At 39.1% G+C, this 19,287-nt stretch overlaps 1 protein-coding gene across 1 annotated transcript; it reads left to right on the top strand.

Annotated features, from left to right (window-relative positions):
* The first annotated feature begins 1,549 nt into the window (after positions 1–1,549).
* Positions 1,550–6,152, top strand: LOC311083872 (trypsin-3-like). The gene is made up of 6 exons (XM_084115626.1): positions 1,550–1,657; positions 3,944–3,964; positions 4,084–4,252; positions 4,326–4,594; positions 4,675–4,808; positions 4,891–6,152. Exons 1-6 carry the CDS (start codon positions 1,555–1,557, stop codon positions 5,167–5,169), a joined length of 975 nt encoding a protein of 324 aa, XP_083971752.1. The 5' UTR covers positions 1,550–1,554; the 3' UTR covers positions 5,170–6,152.
* Positions 6,153–19,287: the final 13,135 nt, after the last annotated feature.

Raw genomic sequence — 19,287 nt, 5'->3', positions numbered from 1 at the left:
TTCCTCTCTGTCTTCTATAAAACATACTAACATCAACCTAAAACACAGGCAAAAAGGCTATTATACTGCCGGCCAGTACTGAACAATAGTGCCAGATACACAGAAAATATGTATCCCCTAAAATTACTTTATCACTTGCATAACACACAGATTATCGGTCTTTGAGTTATTGATTTTACAAAATGTGTATTAAAAATGACCAAAAACTTTTAGAAAACACATTTGAATTTTTCCCCTTTTATTTGGTTAATTTTTAGGTCTGACAGAAAGTAACAATAACATAAATATAGTAATATAGTATAAACAATATAGATACACACACACACACACACACACACACACACACACACACACACACACACACACACACACACACACACACACACACACACACACACACACACATATACATATACATATATCTCCTTAAAATATCCCAGAAAAGGGCTCCAGACTTTCAGAATAAGTTTTGGTTTTTGTTTCGTTGCGAACCAAATCTTTTCCATCTTGAGAGCAAATAAAAGGTCAAAACCCATTGGGGGTAAGGAGGGGGAGCTGCTTTCTTCCTAATCATAAGATTAAGTCGTCTAGTCAGTAGAGTTGCAAAGGCTACCAGCCTGCAATGTGTTTAAATTAGCAGATTCTGGCAAGATACCAAACAATACTGTAAGGGGTTGGGGTCTTGATTTTAAAAAAATGGAATTTATCTGCATTTCCTTGTCTAAAATGAGTTCCCAAAGGAGCCTTGACAGCATGTGACCAAACATGGGCTAATGTCTCATTCACTTCCTTGTCGCCAAAAATGTCAAGCACATGGCTAATAGATTTTCATTTTATTGGTTGAAGGGGATGTCATATGATACTAAACTGTAATTTCTTTTTTTGGTTCAATATTATTATTGTATTTCAAATGCAATTTTCTCAGCTACATAAATGACGATAGCTTCACCATAGAGGAGGGTCAAAATGACAAACGGGACATGAATTTTTGGACTTAACAGACACACACCATTTGGGGAAGGGGGTTGCAATGATTTCCTGCAAGAGACTAATGCCATAGTGGCAAACATAATATCCACACTATATACTCAGCCACTCGCATAGCATAGTTATGGAAGCTTGTTTCCGCCACGGAATTAAACAAATTAAAAAGGCCATTGGTGATAAAGGTATTTTTTTATCTCACAATTTAGAGAAAAAAAGTCAACAAGTTTCCTTAAACTTTCATTATACCTGGCCACCAATAGGCTATTATTGACTGGAGTAAAAAAGTGTGACAACTAGCTAACTATTTCACCAATATGTGTTAAGTAGGCTAATAACATGCAATTGCCATATGAGTTCATAAAATCAGTAAGTAGCTAATGGCATATTGGCATTTTGCAACTTAGGAGCAACTCCAGTTAAGCATTATGTATGCAGGTGAGCCTTGTTTTCAATTCTAGCCAGTGTGTATACACACCCCGTGTATACACACTGGCTAGAATTGAAAACAAGGTGCGTCAAAGGTAAATAAACGTAGGGTCCCATGGAATGTGGCAGCACTTGTTTAACATGCCATTAGACACTCTCTCAGTTAAAGAAACAGACAAGAACATGAGGATGACATTGTGTCAAGCTGTGTGTGTTTCAGTGGCCATACTTCTCAACATAGCAGGTAAGATCTAAAATCATAAATGACAGGCCAGATCTTAAAATAACCTTGTTTAACTGTAAATTTGTTTAAATTATTTAGGCCTATTACGCATCACAATATAGAACACATTTATTGTTTTCTTTGTAACACCTAAAATTAATAGCCTATACCAAACAAATGTTCTCTTTGTTAAAAACTAAGAATAGTATAGAGCAATAAAATGACAATATTAAAAGTAAATGGAATTATATATGAACAGTTAGAATTATTTTCTTAGGTTGACTGATGAATTGATTTTAATGTCTAAATGTATTCAATATCATAAAACAAGCATTATTATTTCTGATGACATACATTTTAAAAAGAAATTGGCTGTAGTTTTTAAGTACTGAATGCCAAACTAAAATGCTACAGTACTCAACTGTATCTCAACTGCTACGTTTAATAGAATGAAAGCAGGTGTTTGAGTCTATAATCACAAAACAATAACAGTTTTCATGGTAAAGATACTTTTTATGTTGTAAAAACTGAAGCTAAATATGTCACTCACTTAAAAAAAAATGTTGTTGGTTAACTTAAGTAACCCGGTTGCCCTAAAATTTTGAGTTCAGTGTTTTCTTTTGTAAAATTTCTTTACCAAACAAGAATGACACTCTCTACTGCTTATAATTCACTCCAGTTTATGTTACATCATCCATGTTTACATACAGTACAAAATTATTCATAAGTTTTCCCATTTAGAATGGATGGTAATGAAACTGATATTGTAATGAAATAGTATTAGAAATAGTAAATAGAATGGCATTACTGTAGAAATGTTGCAAATTTCTGTCTTAATTTTTGTGTTGTGCTAGGTTTTGAGCTTAAGTTTAACAGTTTTGAAAGGGGTATGGAAATGTGTAAATTGGTCTTAATGCTTTGGTGGTGTTTGTGTCTAAGTGAGAAAAGAATTCATGTAAATTAAAACATTTCGTGCCAAAGCAATGCTAAATAATCCACAGTTTAGCCTATAGACTGCTGTTGTGAGTTTTGAAAGGGTGACCCTATTGAGAAATGTGTCCTTGTGATTGTAAAAATTGTATAACAAAGAAAGAGATCAACAAACTTTGTTTGTTAATCAACAAACTCCAAATATTGTTATCTAAAGCGGCCATTCCCAAACTGTGGTCCGTGGAGAGGCAAAATAAAATAATATTTTTTTTTCCTTCATTTTACCAGGAAATTCCCATAAAAAAATTAAAAAGAATATGTAGGCCTATATTGATATAACATTTTAATTAAATTGTCAAGTTATTGTGTGATTACAAAAATAGGCTAGTGGCGCTCGGCCGTGACATTGAAGTTTAGTGCCGTTAGAACCACAACATGGATCGGTGGATAACAACAGGTTCTCTGAAGAGAAAAGGGCAGAGGCAAATATGTTCTCATGATCACATCACACGCATAGCCTTTATAGGCAGTTTATATGAAACGAAATGTTTATAAATAGGCCTGTTATTATTTTAATTTCCAGTTAGTTTCTTGATCTCGCGTTTCTGAAATGTTTTGCGGATGTGCTGTTAAGTGGACAAACTCAAGCTTACTTTTTGAGGACTTGTAAAACTCTGAAGATTTAGAATCCCCTAAAATCGCCAAAGGTTTTGAAATGTTGACTATATCCAAGTGTTCTTATTACTGTATAGATTTCATACTCCATTGCTATGGAAATAAGCCTGATTATGCCCTCGGGCGCTTGAGTAAATAAATAAATAAAATATGTGGCAGCCATTGTGTGCAGTAAACTTTCTTTTAACAAGCCTGTTGTACTGATGTGACGACCAGTTATAGTTTTAGTGCTAGTAAGCCTATTAAGAGGTGCGGATTAATTCAGGTAGGAGGACTGTGTGTAGACATATTTTATTATGTGTATTATGAGGTGGTCCACGAAAATTCTTTATTACAAATAGTGGTCCACACACACAAAAAGTTTGAAAACCCCTGATCTAAAGAACATCAATTATCTAAGTTTATTTGACAAAAGAAAAAAAATGACGTAACCTGTAAATGACTCAAAATATGTGTTCCACAGACAGAAGTCTGTCGGAATTCTTTGACAATGGTCAAAGAAAAGGAAACTACCGGTACTCAAACAACCAGTTTTTCAGTTTGGTCAGCATATCTACATAATCTCTATGCAAACCAGTTCTGACTGAAATACATGCACTGTCAAGAAAAGTAACACACAGAAAACCATTATTCATTTCAAAGTCTCAAAACTGTTTAGCAACTCTAAATATTTGTTATTTCTTTGTTTTTTTCTTATTTTAGGCTCACTTTGCCAGTTAGACGGTAAGATTCTACACTCTAATGACCAAAAAAAAAAAAAAAACCTCCATGTTTAATTAATTGGATCATAATTTGTTGATCTCAGGTGATTTAACTCCAACAATCTTCTTTTTTCTCTTTAGTGTGTGGTCAAGCCCCCCTCAACACCAAGATTGTTGGAGGACAAAATGCAGTTGCGGGGTCTTGGCCCTGGCAAGCAAGCCTCCGTCGAATTTCATCTGGAAGCCATTTCTGTGGAGGGAGTCTAATCAATAAAGACTGGGTTTTGTCTGCAGCTCACTGCTTCCAGAGGTATGATGTATTATATTACGCTTCATATGTAGATAGATAGAGGAATGAAAACCGATATGTTTTCTATTACCAGCATCACCGCATCTAATGTAAAAATCTACCTGGGAAGCCAGCTCCAATCGGGCTCAAACCCTTCTGAGGTCACCAGGACAGTGACTCAGGTCATCACTCATCCCAGCTATAGCTCATCTACCCAAAACAATGACATAGCACTGCTCCAGCTCTCCTCTTCTGTGACGTTCTCTGATTATATCAGGCCAGTTTGTCTGGCGGCTGCTGGTAGTGTATTTGCTGCAGGTACAGAGAGCTGGGTCACTGGATGGGGCACACTCAGTTCTGGAGGTGAGTTCAATCAAACACGTCAACGATTCAAAACTTTGAATAATGTGTCACAAGAAAATTTACACTGGTTTATGTTATAGCCACCTCTATTCCAAACACACTGCAAGAGGTGCAGATACCAATTGTGAGCAACAATGTTTGTAATACAGCCTATAAAGGCGGCATAACAAGCAACATGCTATGCGCTGCAATAAATGGCAAAGATTCATGTCAGGTACATCAGTTTCATGTTAGATATCACTCACTGTCTGTATATACAGTCAAGAGATATTAACATTAAGTGTTTAACAATGCAGGGAGACTCTGGAGGTCCAATGGTCAGTAAGAACGGCTCCCGGTGGATTCAGTCTGGCATTGTGAGTTTTGGTAAAGGATGTGCTGATCCCAGATATCCCGGTGTGTACGCCCGAGTGTCTCAATACCAGGATTGGATCAACTCTTACATGGGCAGCAACCAGCCTGGATTTGTCTCATTCAGTTCCTCCAGCTCGGGCTCAGCCAGTCTCCTCTTATTTTCCCTTTCTCTCACATCATCCATCATTCCTCTTATTTTCTCCTTCTATCTGTTTTCTTAAAGACAGAGGCATAATTCTCAGGTTTTTCTGATTACAAGATTTTGGTACGCTTAAAAGTATAAACTATATAAACACTACAGTACAAAAGTTTGGGGTTAGTAAAATTTCTTTCTATTCATCGATGAATCCTGAAAAAAAGTATCTTGATTTCCACAAAAATATTAAGCAGCACAGCTGTTTCACATTGATAATGTTGAAAATGTTTCTTGAGCAGCAAAACATCATTAGAATGATTTCTGAAGGATCATGTGACACTGAAAACTGGAGTATTGATGCTGAAAATTCAGCTTTACAATCACATGAATAAATTAAATTTGACAATTTATTAAAATAGAAAGGTTATTTTAAATGGTAATAATATATCACAATATTACCATTTTGACTGGGTTTTTGATCAAATAAATGCAGCCTTGATCAGAAACTAAATCTTACTGACCCCAAGCTTTTGTGCACATGCACTTTACTTGTGAGCGACTAGAGAATATTAATTATCATAAAGCAATACAAATGCACAAATGCCACTTCTGTATTTAAATAAAGTATTGTGTATTGAAGAACTATAACCTAATAGTCTATTTGTGTCTGTCCTTAATTTTGAAAGCTGAAAACAACCAAACTGCGTTTTGAAATGAACAGGGAAGGGTAGTAGGCTAACACACACACACACATGCACACACACACAAAAATGAACAGGGAAGGGTATAAGGCTAACACACACACCTAACACACACACACACACACGCCACACACACAAACACACGCACACAATATATTCACATATACTCACTGCAAAAGCGTGCTTTGTTTATTTGGTTTTTTTCCCCTTTTTTGGAGGAGAAACTGATGGTTTTGAACTGTTGATTTATTTAGTTTTTCTTAAACTCAGATTATGTTTGTCTGTCTAATCCAAATAAATCAAATCAAATCAAAAATGTCTTTTTTTCTGTTCTGATATTTGAATATTACAATTTGTTATTGATTCTATTGTGTGTGGGGTTTTTTTTGTGTGTGTGTGAACGAATTTCATTACTTAATCTAATATTGTGTAATAGTATTCTGGGTTAATTTATTACATTGAATTATTTTGGTGGATTTAATTCTACCTGGCGCCTGAATTTGCTTAAGTTATTTTAGGGAATTAATTTCCAAACAAAATTAAGGTTGCCACCGTTACACCAGGAAAGAAATACTCTGGCTGGGAGACAGTGCATTCTTGGAAGTGTTGATCCTGAGCCCCAGGCATTCTAGATGGCTGAGGAGCCAGGATCTGTGAGTTATCAACTGCGCCTCCGATTGAGCTATAATCAGCCAATCGTCGAGGTAGTTCAACACTCGCACTCCCCGGCCCGCTGTCTCAGGGGGGTGAGTGCTGCATCCATACACTTTGTAAATGTACGAAGTGCTAGTTATAGGCCGAACGGTAGTACTGTGTACTGAAAATAAGCATCTTTCAGATCCACTGAGAAAAAACAATCCCCCGGGCGTATTTGCGTGAGGATCCGCTTGGTTGTCAGCATCCTGAACAGACGTCATCAGCGCTTTGTTCAGGCGCCTGAGGTCTAGGATAGGTCTGAGACCGCCATCCTTCTACGCTCCCTTTTCTAACAGTTTTGACACTTCTGTACGAAGAACGTGGGCAACGTCCTTTTTCACTGTCGCCTCGACCACGGCTGAAAAGCGCGGAGGTCTGCGAGCAAACTGTAGTGAGTAGCCTCGTTTTATCATGTTCAACACCCACCCTGATATACCGGGGATAGCCTCTGCAGGCCTTGGCCCGCATAGCTAGGGGTTGAATGAAAACTGGAGACGGGCCGCTGTGAGACAGGGACAGGGTTTCCTCAGGAGAGAGTGAGGCACGCGGGGACTGGGCCGCCGTGCGTTCGCTCGTCTCCGTCCGCTCGGGCATCCTTTGCGAACGGCGCTTCTTTTTGCGCGGCTCGAGCAAAGAGAGAGAGAGAGAGAGCGGGAAGCGCGGATGGTGGAGAGATCCATTACATCGCATCCATTACATCGCGAGTGCAGCTTCCACATGGTTGCGGCCCAGACAGGAAGCGCAGAGGATGTATTTTAGAGAAAGGACCACAGGTGCTTAGGAGGCTATAGTTCTCACCCTGGAGCGTCGGTCAGAACGCAGGACAGGAGGCAGGAATCAGTTTGAACACTTTACTTAACTTACTTTAGTAAGCACAGCACAGACATACATTAGACAGCAGATTTGAATAGATTATGTAATTGTGTATGTGTATTGTGTAGCTGAAAACAAACAAAACAGTAATAAATGTTACTGTATAAAGTAGCATTATTGATGAAGTCTATCAGCTTAACATTATATCTAGCACAATACACCAGCTTAACCAGGTGACTAATAACTCATGAGTCACCATTCCCTAACATAATCTGTACAGAACAAATAATGATATATCTGTTTAAATAATACGAGTGCAACACTTAAATAAGTTACAAACAACATGCATAAGCATTCTACAATGACGTTCATTCTTTGCTAACTGTCATTTCTCTCGAGTGGATTTATGACCCAAATACTTGATTATTCCTAGATATTCACATATATAATCGATCTTAAACAAGTAAACACGAACACTGCACCGTGACTTCTGGAACAGTCTTGCAGTGGAGAGCGCAGCTGTTTATATCATGCGCATTTATCATGCACAATCACTTTCAGCACATCCGCCAATTGCCACTAGATGGCGCCTTTGCGCTACCTTTGTAACAGCCGCCCCCACATTTGCAATGTAAATGTGCTCCGACTGAATGTTAATCCTCATTGCGCAATTCAGGCAGCTGAATTAGCTTCACCACAGGTCTAGTGAAGCTCTTGTCATTGACTTTTACCTCAGCTGCTCTCACATGTCCATCAGCGCTTGGAAACACCTTTACCACTTTGCCTACTAACCACAGAGCCCTTGGTAATTGGGTGTCAACCATCATTACAACAGACCCCTCAGTAAGGTCCTCAGTAGTCCTTTGCCATTTTTGCCTTAGCTGAAGACCTGGTAAGTAGTAGCTTATGAACTTGGTCCAGAAATGATCAACCAGTATCTGACTTTGTCTCCACCGTCTGCGACTTAGGCGTTCAGAATCTTGTAGACAACTTACGGCAATGAACTACTGGGCCGCCCCATCAAAAGATGATTTGGTGTTATTCGGTCAACATCTGAGATGTTAGCTGACACGTAGCCCAACGGTTTGGAATTGTTCTAAAACTGTTCGGAGTACTTCCTCTGGGACGCTTTGTGCTCCAATTTTGGTGCTAAGTGCTGCTTTTACAGAGCGAATCTCTCGCTCCCACACTCCTCCAAAGTGTGCAGCTGCTGGAGGATTAAAATGGAAGTTGATTTGATGTTTGCAGCAACACTTGCAGGTCAGGTCATGACAGTGAAAGCCTCTCTCAACTCTTTCACTCCCCCTCTGAAATTTGTCCCCTGATCAGAGTAAAGTTCAGCAGGGATACCACGACGTGCGGTAAACCTCCGTACTGCCATCAAGAAGGCATCTGTGTCGATGGAGGCAAGTACATCAAGATGCACTGCTCGAGTGGTAAGACATTTGAATATGATGCCCCATCTCTTTTCTGTACGCCTGCCAATCTTCACCTGGAATGGCCCAAAGCAGTCCATCCTATTGGAATAGAACGCTGGCTTGAACAAACGTCGAGCAGGAGGCAAGTCAGCCATCTTTGGTGAAAGCATATTGATGCTTCGAACAGCCTCACGCCCTCTCAATATCCAGTATGACCGTCGGAGTTCAGCGAAGACTCGCTCTGGTCCAGGATGGCATAATCTCTGGTCAAAATCCTGGATTAATAGTTTGGTGATGCGGTGGCTCGGATCCAGCACAATAGGTTGTTTAAAGTTAGGGACAGACCTATCAGAACCTGAGATGTAATGGCAGAATAAGGAACGTCGTAGCTCTGTAGGATCCTCTTCACCTGACCCTGTTGGAGCTTCTGGCCACTCATCATGTGGTCGTAAGAGAAAAGATGGACCTATTTGGTTGTGCTAGTTCCACCAAGGATTTACCCCTGGTCAGATCATCTGCCGGGTTAAGTGTGGATCTCACGTACCTCCATGACCGCTGATCTGTGAGCTCTTGGATTTCAGCAATCCTGGTTCCCACAAAGACCTTGAATCGACACGAGTCTGACTGGAGCCATGTCAGGACAGTGGTCGAGTCGGACCACAAGATGGTATTCCTGATGGGTAAGGTGAGCTCACTGATTATCAGCTTTGCAAGCTAGGCTCCAGTGACTGCTGCACAAAGCTCCAGTCTTGGCACGGATTGTTGTCTTTTTGGCGCAACTTGAGATCTGGCCAGCAGGAATACTAAGTGAACACCACCTTCAGCATCTTCAGAGCGTAAGTAGGCCACTGATCTGTATGCTCTCTCAGATGCATCACAGAACACATGGACATCTCGTATCACGTCTGGCTGGTCCATAGTTGTGGGAACATAGCAGCGAGGTAAGGTGATGTGAGATAATTCAGGCAGTTCTGCTATCCATGTATTCCAGGCTTGGAGCAGCTCCTCAGGTTGTAATGGGTCATCCTATTCTCGTTGTTTATCCCAGAGTCGCTGTACAATCACCTTAGCCCGAGTTGTATATGGCAATATTAGCCCCAAAGGGTCATACTGTCTGGCCAATGTACAGTACACAGTGCGCATTGTGGTTGGGCCATAATCATCCAGTCGATGCTTATAGCCGATGGTATCTGTAGGGCAGTGCCATCTTAGACCTAAGGTAGACTCTTGAATATCAGTAGAATTTTGGGTGAGCCACAGTTCAGCGTTATCTGAGCGAGCTTCTTGAGGAAGATGGCTAAGGACGTCAGGGGTGTTGCTGGCCCACTGGCGGATCTCAAAGCCCCCTGATTCCAACAGGGCACATAATTTATCAAGTAATTCTTTGGCATCAGCTTTTGATGGTAGACTCTGTAAACAGTTGACTACATAGAAACACCTGTCTACTGAATTCCTGACATCTTCTCCCTCTGTGCTGTGATCGTTGTTGTGGCAAAAACAATCATTAAACAATCATCATCACTGCATAAGAGACACCAAGAATCAAATTGTATTTTAAAAGAAATGTATTCTCCTCCATGAGGCTTAGTCACAAAATCACAGCAGCTACCCCATGACGTGAGCAAGACCTGACACCCAGCCCAGGAAATTCCCTTCTTATACTCCTTCAAGGACTTTTCTCTGTAGTTTTCCACTCACCCAGCATAGCTACATCACATTTAGAATAGAATGACCCCTCTAACCCCCCTTGGCTAAATTATCTTCCATACCTAAAGAGTTAAAGGTTCACTGTAAAAAATTTTTTGCCAGTTCAACCAAAAAAATCTTAGTACCAATTTCCTTTGGCTTTTTCTTGTTTACTCAACTTTTGTAAATAACAGTTGTACTGACTGAAATTAAGTTGTAAGTCATACAAAAAATATTTAATTGGGTAAACTTAAGATAGTTAGTTTTCTGGAGAGGTGCAACTATTTTTTAACAAACCTTTTTAAGGTGTGCCAATTCAAAAAAATTTGTCTGTAGAACTCAATGTCCGAAGTTGAGTAAACAAAAAAATCCTATTGGAAATTGGTACCAAGTAATAATATGTTAAGACTGGAAACTACAATAATTTTGCTGAAGTCAGAAACTGAAAACTGAGTCAATGTTAACAAAACATTTATTCATAAGCATGTTGAAGACAAATACAAATGTCATTTAAATCAGCTGTCATCATGGCAATAATATTTTTTTCAAAGGAATATTTTACCCTAAAATCACATTTATTTACTTTTTTTTCAGTCTCAAACTTATAGGACTTAATTTCTTATGTGCAAGACACATGCAGCTTTAATTTGTTTTTTAAGAAGTAAAACAGTTTTGGGAGAAACAGTCAACAATAAACTACAAATTCTTTATAAATCTTGATATCTGATTGTATTTAGAAGATATGGATTAAATCATATGGGGAAAATTGATGTCACGGGGTGACTAAAAACGGAACCATATGTGTGGAAATTGTGTACGGGGAGTGCTTCCAGCGTAACACGAGGCCGGTTCCGGGAAAACACGGAAGCAGCGAATTAGGGGGGGGGAGAGGGGGGGGGGAGAGGGGGGGGGGGGAGAGAGGGGGAGAGGGGGAGAGAGAGAGAGAGAGATAAAAAGAGACAGAGAAAATTTCGGCTGGATTGCGAGTGTAAGCCTTGGTTGCACCGTGAGTCTGTTGAATTGCAGTTTTATTGTGGAAATGAGCACGAGTGAAACCTTACAGTGTGTGGTGGATATGCAAGTGTGGGAATTGTTTCTGCTGTTCACTCGCAGTCACAGCTGTCCATTAACCTCTTCTCTGCCTGAACCTGCTGCATTGGTGAAATACCATTAACCTCTTTTCTGCCTGAGCCCTGTGAAGGTACAGTTGCATTGGTGAAATACCATTGACCTCTCCTCTGCCTGAGCCCTGTGAGTGTACAGCTACGCTGGTGAAATACTATTAACCTCTTCTCTGCCTGAGCCCCGTGAGTGTACAGCTACGCTGGTGAGATGCGTAACCCCCTTCTCTGTCTGAAAGCGCTGAAGAGGAGAACACGGAAGCTGTGAATTATGTTCATTCCTCTCTCTGTCTGAAGGTGTTGAGATACACGAAGAGAATGCGGTAGCTGTGAATTATGTTCATTCCTCTCTCTGTCTGAAGGTGTTGAGATACGCGAAGAGAACGCTGAAGAAGAGAACGCGGAAGCTGTGAATTCTGTTCATTCCTCTCTCTGTCTGAAGGTGCTGAGATGCGCGAAGAGAACGCTGAAGAAGAGAATGCGGAAGCTGTGAATTATGTTCATTCCTCTCTCTGTCTGAAGGTGTTGAGATGCGCGAAGAGAACGCTGAAGAAGAGAATGCGGAAGCTGTGAATTATGTTCATTCCTCTCTCTGTCTGAAGGTGTTGAGATACACGAAGAGAACGCTGAAGAAGAGACTTTTTAAGATTGTTTTTATTTAATAAAGCGCATATTTATTTTGAATTCTGTGTCTGCCTTTCCCTTCGTGTCCACGGCCAGCTCCTCAGGGGCGGCACGCAAGCGAGGGGTGGGCGGCCCGCTGGCGCTCCACCCCGACCTGTGACATTGATATAAAACATGGTTTACATTTATATTATTATCTTTGTTCTAGAGAAGAATGGAAGTCACAAAAAGACTATGCACTAAATTAGAGTACAAACTAGAATAAATAAATGCTCAATCTTACAATTATGGATTGCAGCTACTTGAACAATATTTTTTTGATAGACGGGACTATTGCTGAGCACTTTAGGTCAAGACCAATAAACAATTATTAATTTAGTCAAAAGTGTATTTTAATAATTTAGGATAGTTCACATTGAGGGCATAAATCAAGCCAAATAGGAGAGTAACTTGTGGCAAAGTTCTTGCATATTATCCAGCCTAATCTGATCTTATAGTACTAGAGGCACCTTATATTTGGGTTTGAGTGGACAGTGACAACACCATCTTCAACAATAGTTAAGATCCTCTCTTCTCCCCTTGTGAATGTCTTCTGGCTCTGTGTCCTTGCAGTAGAAAATAAATCAGCATAAAATTAGGGTCAAATTATTATTAGACCACAGAGTGACCATAAACATGTGCTCATGTAACTTCACTTGAAAAGTATTTTTAAGCTTGTTCAAATTCAGCCATAGAACTAAAACTGATTAACGGAATCTTCCAATTTCCTGCACCTTTGCTGTTAGATGCCATGATATCAGTATTATGGGAAAGTTTACCCAAAGATGAAAATTAGCCCATAATGATTTACTCACCCTCAAGTCTGCCACTATATCACTGCCATTATAAAGTTTGGAAGAGTTTTTATATATATAATTTACTCACCCCAATGCCATCCAAGATATCCATGTATTTCGTTCCTCAGTGGAAGATAAATTAAGGTTTTTGAGGAAAACATTTCTGGATGTTTCTTCGAATAATGGACTTCATGGAAATCATGAATGGAAATCAATGCCGTTTCAAAGGTCTTTGAAGTTCTTCAACAGGCTGAGCATGATCACAGCTGAGGATTAGGGTATTATCTAGTGAAACGATCTGTCATTTAAAAAAATAATAATAATTTATATACTTTTTAACCACATTTGTTCGGATCGAGCTGTTCGGATTGAGCTGGGAACTACGTCATCACGTTGAAAGGAAACGCTCGACGGCGCAGGCGCTGGCAGAAGTACCGCCCCACTGTTTACAAACGGTACTTCCATCTATGGGTATTTCCCCCGGCGCCGTCGAGCGTTTCCTTTCAATGTGATGATGTAGTTCCCAGCTCAATACGATCAGCTCGATCCGAACAAATGTGGTTAAAAAGTATATACATTTTTTTTATGACCGATCGTTTCGCTAGATAAGACCCTAATCCTCAGCTGTGATCATGCTCAGCGCGTTGAAGCACTTCAAAGACCTTTGAAATGGCATTGATTTGGACTTCAAAATGTTGGTTACAATTGAAGTCCATTATTTGAAGAAAAATCCTGAAATGTTTTCATCATAAACAAAGGTAGAGCTCTGAGAGTTGTAGCCTTTTTTTGAGCAAGCCCATTGGAGTTTCTGTGTCTGAAAGACAGAAAACAAATATGGAACAAGTTATATGCATATTATATCCAAAGAGAAGCATTGGGAATTATCTTGAAAAAGAGATATTACCACATGTTAAATAATTACCTGATGATTAAGTTGGTCAAGGAGGATCTTTATCTCATCTCATACGCTTCACCACTTGCTTTGTACAATTAGATCCTGGAAAAAAAACATTGTTAAAACAGTAAGAATTAAGTGTAGGCCTAGGTTAGACATTACTTCAGTTCTACTAACTAAAAATTATAAACTCACCTGATCTTTCAAAAACAAAGGCCACTGTTTTAGCACATCAGAGGTTGTTTTCGCTTTACTAATGTTCTTTAGTCTAAACGGGACAAATACAACAGAACAAAGATACATATAAAAAAATCTACAGTACATTAATTTACATTTAGTAAAAGCAGTACAGAAATGGAAAAATCAAATGTGAAAGAGAATCAATTCATAGTTTTCACTGTTTTAATTATAGTTAAGTATAGTTAAGTTATTATAGAGCAGTGAACATATTTCACACACACACACACACTATTATTTAATATACAAAGCAAACATACATTTTTAACAACATTTGTGTTGCATATAGGCCTATATATATATTTCCTCTAAATTGTATTATATTGAATTATTTTGAACTACTGTTGAATGCCTGAGCCTCAACGTATGCATGTACACACTGTCACTGACATTTATATGACAAATAAACTTGAAATTGAATATAATTTAATAGACTACTGTCACTTTAAGAGCTATTGTACAGATCTAATACTGAAACGTGGATTTCACAACATTAACCGACTGCATTTACATGAATACTAACGTTAACGTTACACACGGTGGGGTTTTAGATATAATTGTGTGTGTATTTCACTATTAATTAGCAATAAGCCGTGAAAGATAACTGAATTCTCACATTTTGTCCGAGAGAAACAGCTTTTTAATCAGGGCAAGCACCACATTTGAGTCTTTTTTCACGACTTACTGAGCTTAACATTTTAAACATCGGGCACATCCCTGTCTTTTCTCATTCAAGCATGTTTCTTCGCTTTATTCTAACATTAGGTGTCAATAAGGTTAGCAATGTGCTACGCGGATAATCTCTAACAACAGACACTTATTGTCTCCACAGAAAATATATTTTAACATAATACTATATTTTACCAACATATATGTGCATTTAATGTAGCTTATTTTCGTTCATAAAGCAAAAGAAAACTTACCTCAACCAGAGATGATTTCCATTTCTCCGATAGCGTGGTTGATTGAGGAAACCCCGCGCAAGCAACTGACAGAGAGACTGACTGCACATGCGCCAAAACAGGAAGTTAAACATTCGAACGCAGAAATCAAAACATTAAGTTTTTTCAACTTAATTGTTTGTGTTCATTGGACAAAATAGTAGTAAACATGCAGTTAAATAGTTTTTATAAGTTAACTCAACTTTGCGCTCATACATTTGCCTACTCAACTTATAATCTTAAGCTGAGTAAACAATTTGCGAGTTGGATTTTTTACAGTGTTCTTTTGTCTTACTGTGTGTGTCTTGCTTATGTCAGGTGTACAAACATACATATATCCTATTCACATTCCACAATATAGACATGTGACACATTATGTTGCAATATATGTTGAAGATCAATGGAAATCAATTTTTTCCATTACAATTCACCCTTTTTATCATTCTCTGATAATCGATCAAGTAAAAACAATAGTAGTAATAATAAAAAGAATTCAACAAATTTAAGTCATTACATCACACTTATACCCTTCATTTCTGATTTTTTCGTATAACTGATCACTCTTCTTAAACTTGTGAAAGAAGATTAAAAGGAAAAAAGCTTAGGCTGTTTTGTAAGGATAGGCCCTTAATTATTTAGCAAGCAAGTAAAGCTTTATCTGAAGCCGGGCTAAATGAATAGGCACTGCTATTGCACTTCCGACATAAATCGGACCCTCAGTCTCCTCAGTATAAACAAGAAATAGTATAGATTATATTAGTATGAAAAACATATCAACTCATTACCCCTGGTTGATTCAACAAGCCATACAGAAATACAAAAAAATAAATAAAAAGTAGATAAAAATCCCTCATTTCAAACCCTGTCCTTGTACGCCACCTCGTAACACGGATGACTGCTGCTTTTAACCCTCTTTACATAACATCGTCCTCAGAAAATAAGAAAAATAAGAAAAGAAAACATACCCCAGTTTACTACATTTCATTGTAGCTTCCGCTACTTTCATCATCTTTACATTTGTGTTCACCATTATCATCATCGGGATAGACTGTCATTTTCCAAATGAACAGACATCCCTGCTCTCACCAGTCTCTGTACTGAGCTGGAAACACATTTCATAAAACATGGTAAGCATAACAATATCGCCAATCCTACTGCTAAAATTGGCAGTACGGTTTGAATCACCCAGTATGCCCACCCTCCGTCATTCGCATACTTCACATCATTGAATAGATTTTCTACTTTTCCTGAAAATATTTGCACCAATCAAATCATTAGATCTATATCAATACTAAGCCCTAGTTTGATTTAATAAAATAAAAGCATCAAAATCGTCTCAAAACAAATTATTCTGCTAAACTTAAACCATTAGTTGGTCCACATCTTGTCTTGCCGGTCGTCCCTTTTGGTCTGACCTGTGGAATCAACAACCTGAAACATATTATCACCAGATAATTTTGTGCTCACTTAATAGCACTCAGAGTCCTTTTTTCCCTCCTGAAAAACACTCAACCCACTTTGCTCATGTTGACAAAACAATATTTATAAATTTGGACAGAATCAGTTCTGTTTGACACAATCCATCCTGACATTCTGCAAATGGAAAGTTTTGAGTTATGCGCTGCGCAGGTGTGGCACCTTTCAGCCACAATAATAACCCAGGCCAGGATAGTTAGCCAAATTCATCCATAGCCATTATTTCACTGGGCACACTCTGCCCTGTATCAAAAGTCTGCATGCTCTGTAAAGAAAAACAAATGTTGAGGTTATTGTCAGATAGTAAAGTACGTAGTTTCATTTGTCTGCTGTGCTGCCGCGGCCTTCGCTGCCGAATCTGCCCTGGCGTTTCCTGTTGAAACAGTCCTTGTTATTAGCACACTTACAGACAGCAATTTTGTTATGGAGAAGAATGACTTCTTGCAGGGCTTTTTCCCAATTAAACCCTGTGTCCTCCCAACATTTATTGTCCCACCTGTTCGATTGCATTCAGCAAATGTGAACCCCTTGGTATGGCATTGTTACCATCCCCCTTTTGATGCATGTTCCAACTCATGCATCAATTTAACATAATGGTGTTTTGGTAAACACTAACCCAAACGTTGTCCTTCAGCCAAATTTCCCCCAGACATCTTTCTCTGCCTCTGAAACAAAACATTACATTCTTCACTTCAAGCCACAATCTCATCTTCTTATCGAAGTATTTGAAGGGCAGCGGCCCTCAGTTTCACCACGTATCCTGCTTTTCAGGCCTGTTGTTTGGTCTCGCAACTCAGTCATCTACAAACATTTTCCAATGTCAAAGTCATCAATTGTTTCTATCAGGTCAGGTCGTGGTGTACAGACTTGGTCAGTGTCAGTCAAACAACATTCTCCTTAAAGCTTGCCCCATGTTCTGTATCATCTTTTCATCAGATTTTCGGCTTCTTTAAAATTTGTAATTTGCCTTAACCCATCTGTAATGATAAAACTCATTCCAGAGGTTAATAACACAATATACACACTATGGAGACAGAATAGCTCTGTCACGGTTTATGAATTCACTGTCTCTCTCTCATCTAACGTGCTGTTGTGTGTGTGTGTGTGTGTGTGTGTGTGTGTGTCTGTGGGCGTGGTCACTAATCATCAGTGATCAGTAGCGCCAGCTGGATTCAATTGTTTGTCCCTTTATATGTTCAGTAACTGGTGTCTCATGTTGTCAGATCGTTGTGGTTTCCCGGTGTGTTTCCTGTGCCTGTTCCTGTGTCTTTCATTGTGGATTTGGATTCCCTGTGTCTTCGTCGTGTTCGTCTACGGATTCTCTGCACCCTGCACTGGATCACCGAGCACCGTCACGAGGGATTATTCACTGGATCTGAACACCGTCACGAGGGATCATCTTTGGACTAGAACACCAGCACCTGTGGTCCACCGAGGTCCCTGCGTCACCATTCCACCCAGCGTTTGTGTCCGTCCGCCTGTCATGCTGTGTTGGCAGCCAACTGTGTTATATGTTCTGACCAGTGTGCTGAGTACTAATAAAGAGCGTTATTGCATTTACATCCTGTTTCTGTCATCCATTACAAGCTCCCCTAAACTAACACATACCAAACATGAATCAACACTCATAAAACATACAATGCTATCACCATCCAACACACACACACACACGCATATTCTCATATTCATATCTTTTGGTGTTTACTCTAAACATATTTAAATTTTAAATAATATTTTACACTTCACATTTTCCTGTAGCTTTTATCTAACTTTACATGGTCTCTTAACCAGTTTCAAAGCACGTCTGTTCATTTTTTCTTAGAAAAGTCAGCTGGGTTGTTTTGGTTCATTATCATTATTTTGCTTCAGCTTGCTTTAGCAGGCCGATAACAGAAAGACAGACAGAGTACCATCCCTTCCTCCACTCAAGCAGTCTCTCTCACTATAAACAAATAATCTCCTAAGACTGTAACTTAGACAAAATGTAATATTGAATTCATTACAATAACCTTTGACCATTAACCTTTATCCAGACTTGTCTTGAATCTATAAAAGCTGTCTTCATCTTTAGCCACCACCATGTCTAATGACTAGGGGTGTGACGAGATCTCGTGTTACGAGATCTCGCGAGATTAAAACGCGACGAGATTTCTCGTCGAGGTGAAACTTTTGCTGAGTCCCAATTCGCATACTATCCGTCCTAAATAGTATGCGAAACTAGAATTAGTACGTCCCAAATCGTAGTATGTTGAAATGAGTGTTCCAAAGATACCCGGATGGTCTACTATTTCCGGTTAGAATTCGAAGTGCAGATCAATGCACACTCTAACGGCTAATATTGCCCACAACCCATTGCGTGCGGGAGGGAGGAGCTTTGCGGTGATGATGTAAACCTGGCAGTCGGATGCAGCAGCGGAGATGTGCCCTCAGTTTTGAAGTGTAAGAATTCAAATGTTTAACCCTAATAAAAGTTATATTTTATTGTCTCGTAATATTAATGGGTTTATGTTGTGCCAAAAAAGTACCGTGTTTATCTTGTAGGGTCCGATGAAGATACTGAGCGCCTCATTGCAGGCTACAAAACAATAAATAAAAAGGCTCTAGTAAAGTGTCATGCAAGTGTCTTTTTTATGTATTCATTTTGATGTTTCTGTCTGACTTATTTGTAGTAATACTGTGGCTGTACAAATGTTAACTTTATCAGTCCAACCAAAGAAACTACACTTTTACTATAGTAAAAGCATGGTTCATTTTCATCG

The sequence above is a fragment of the Abramis brama genome (genome assembly GCF_963993115.1).
Source record: "Abramis brama genome assembly, chromosome: 1".
Taxonomy (NCBI): Eukaryota; Metazoa; Chordata; class Actinopteri; order Cypriniformes; family Leuciscidae; genus Abramis; species Abramis brama.
This window is presented reverse-complemented; position numbering and strand designations above follow the sequence as displayed.

Bases quoted from the DNA above. Each gene is read 5' to 3' on its own strand.
- LOC311083872 (XM_084115626.1), top strand. From the start codon at position 1,555: ATGCCATTAGACACTCTCTCAGTTAAAGAAACAGACAAGAACATGAGG. The intron at 3,965-4,083 runs GTAAGATTCTAC...TTTTCTCTTTAG, and splicing joins CTCACTTTGCCAGTTAGACG to TGTGTGGTCAAGCCCCCCTC. The intron at 4,595-4,674 runs GTGAGTTCAATC...TTTATGTTATAG, and splicing joins GGGCACACTCAGTTCTGGAG to CCACCTCTATTCCAAACACA.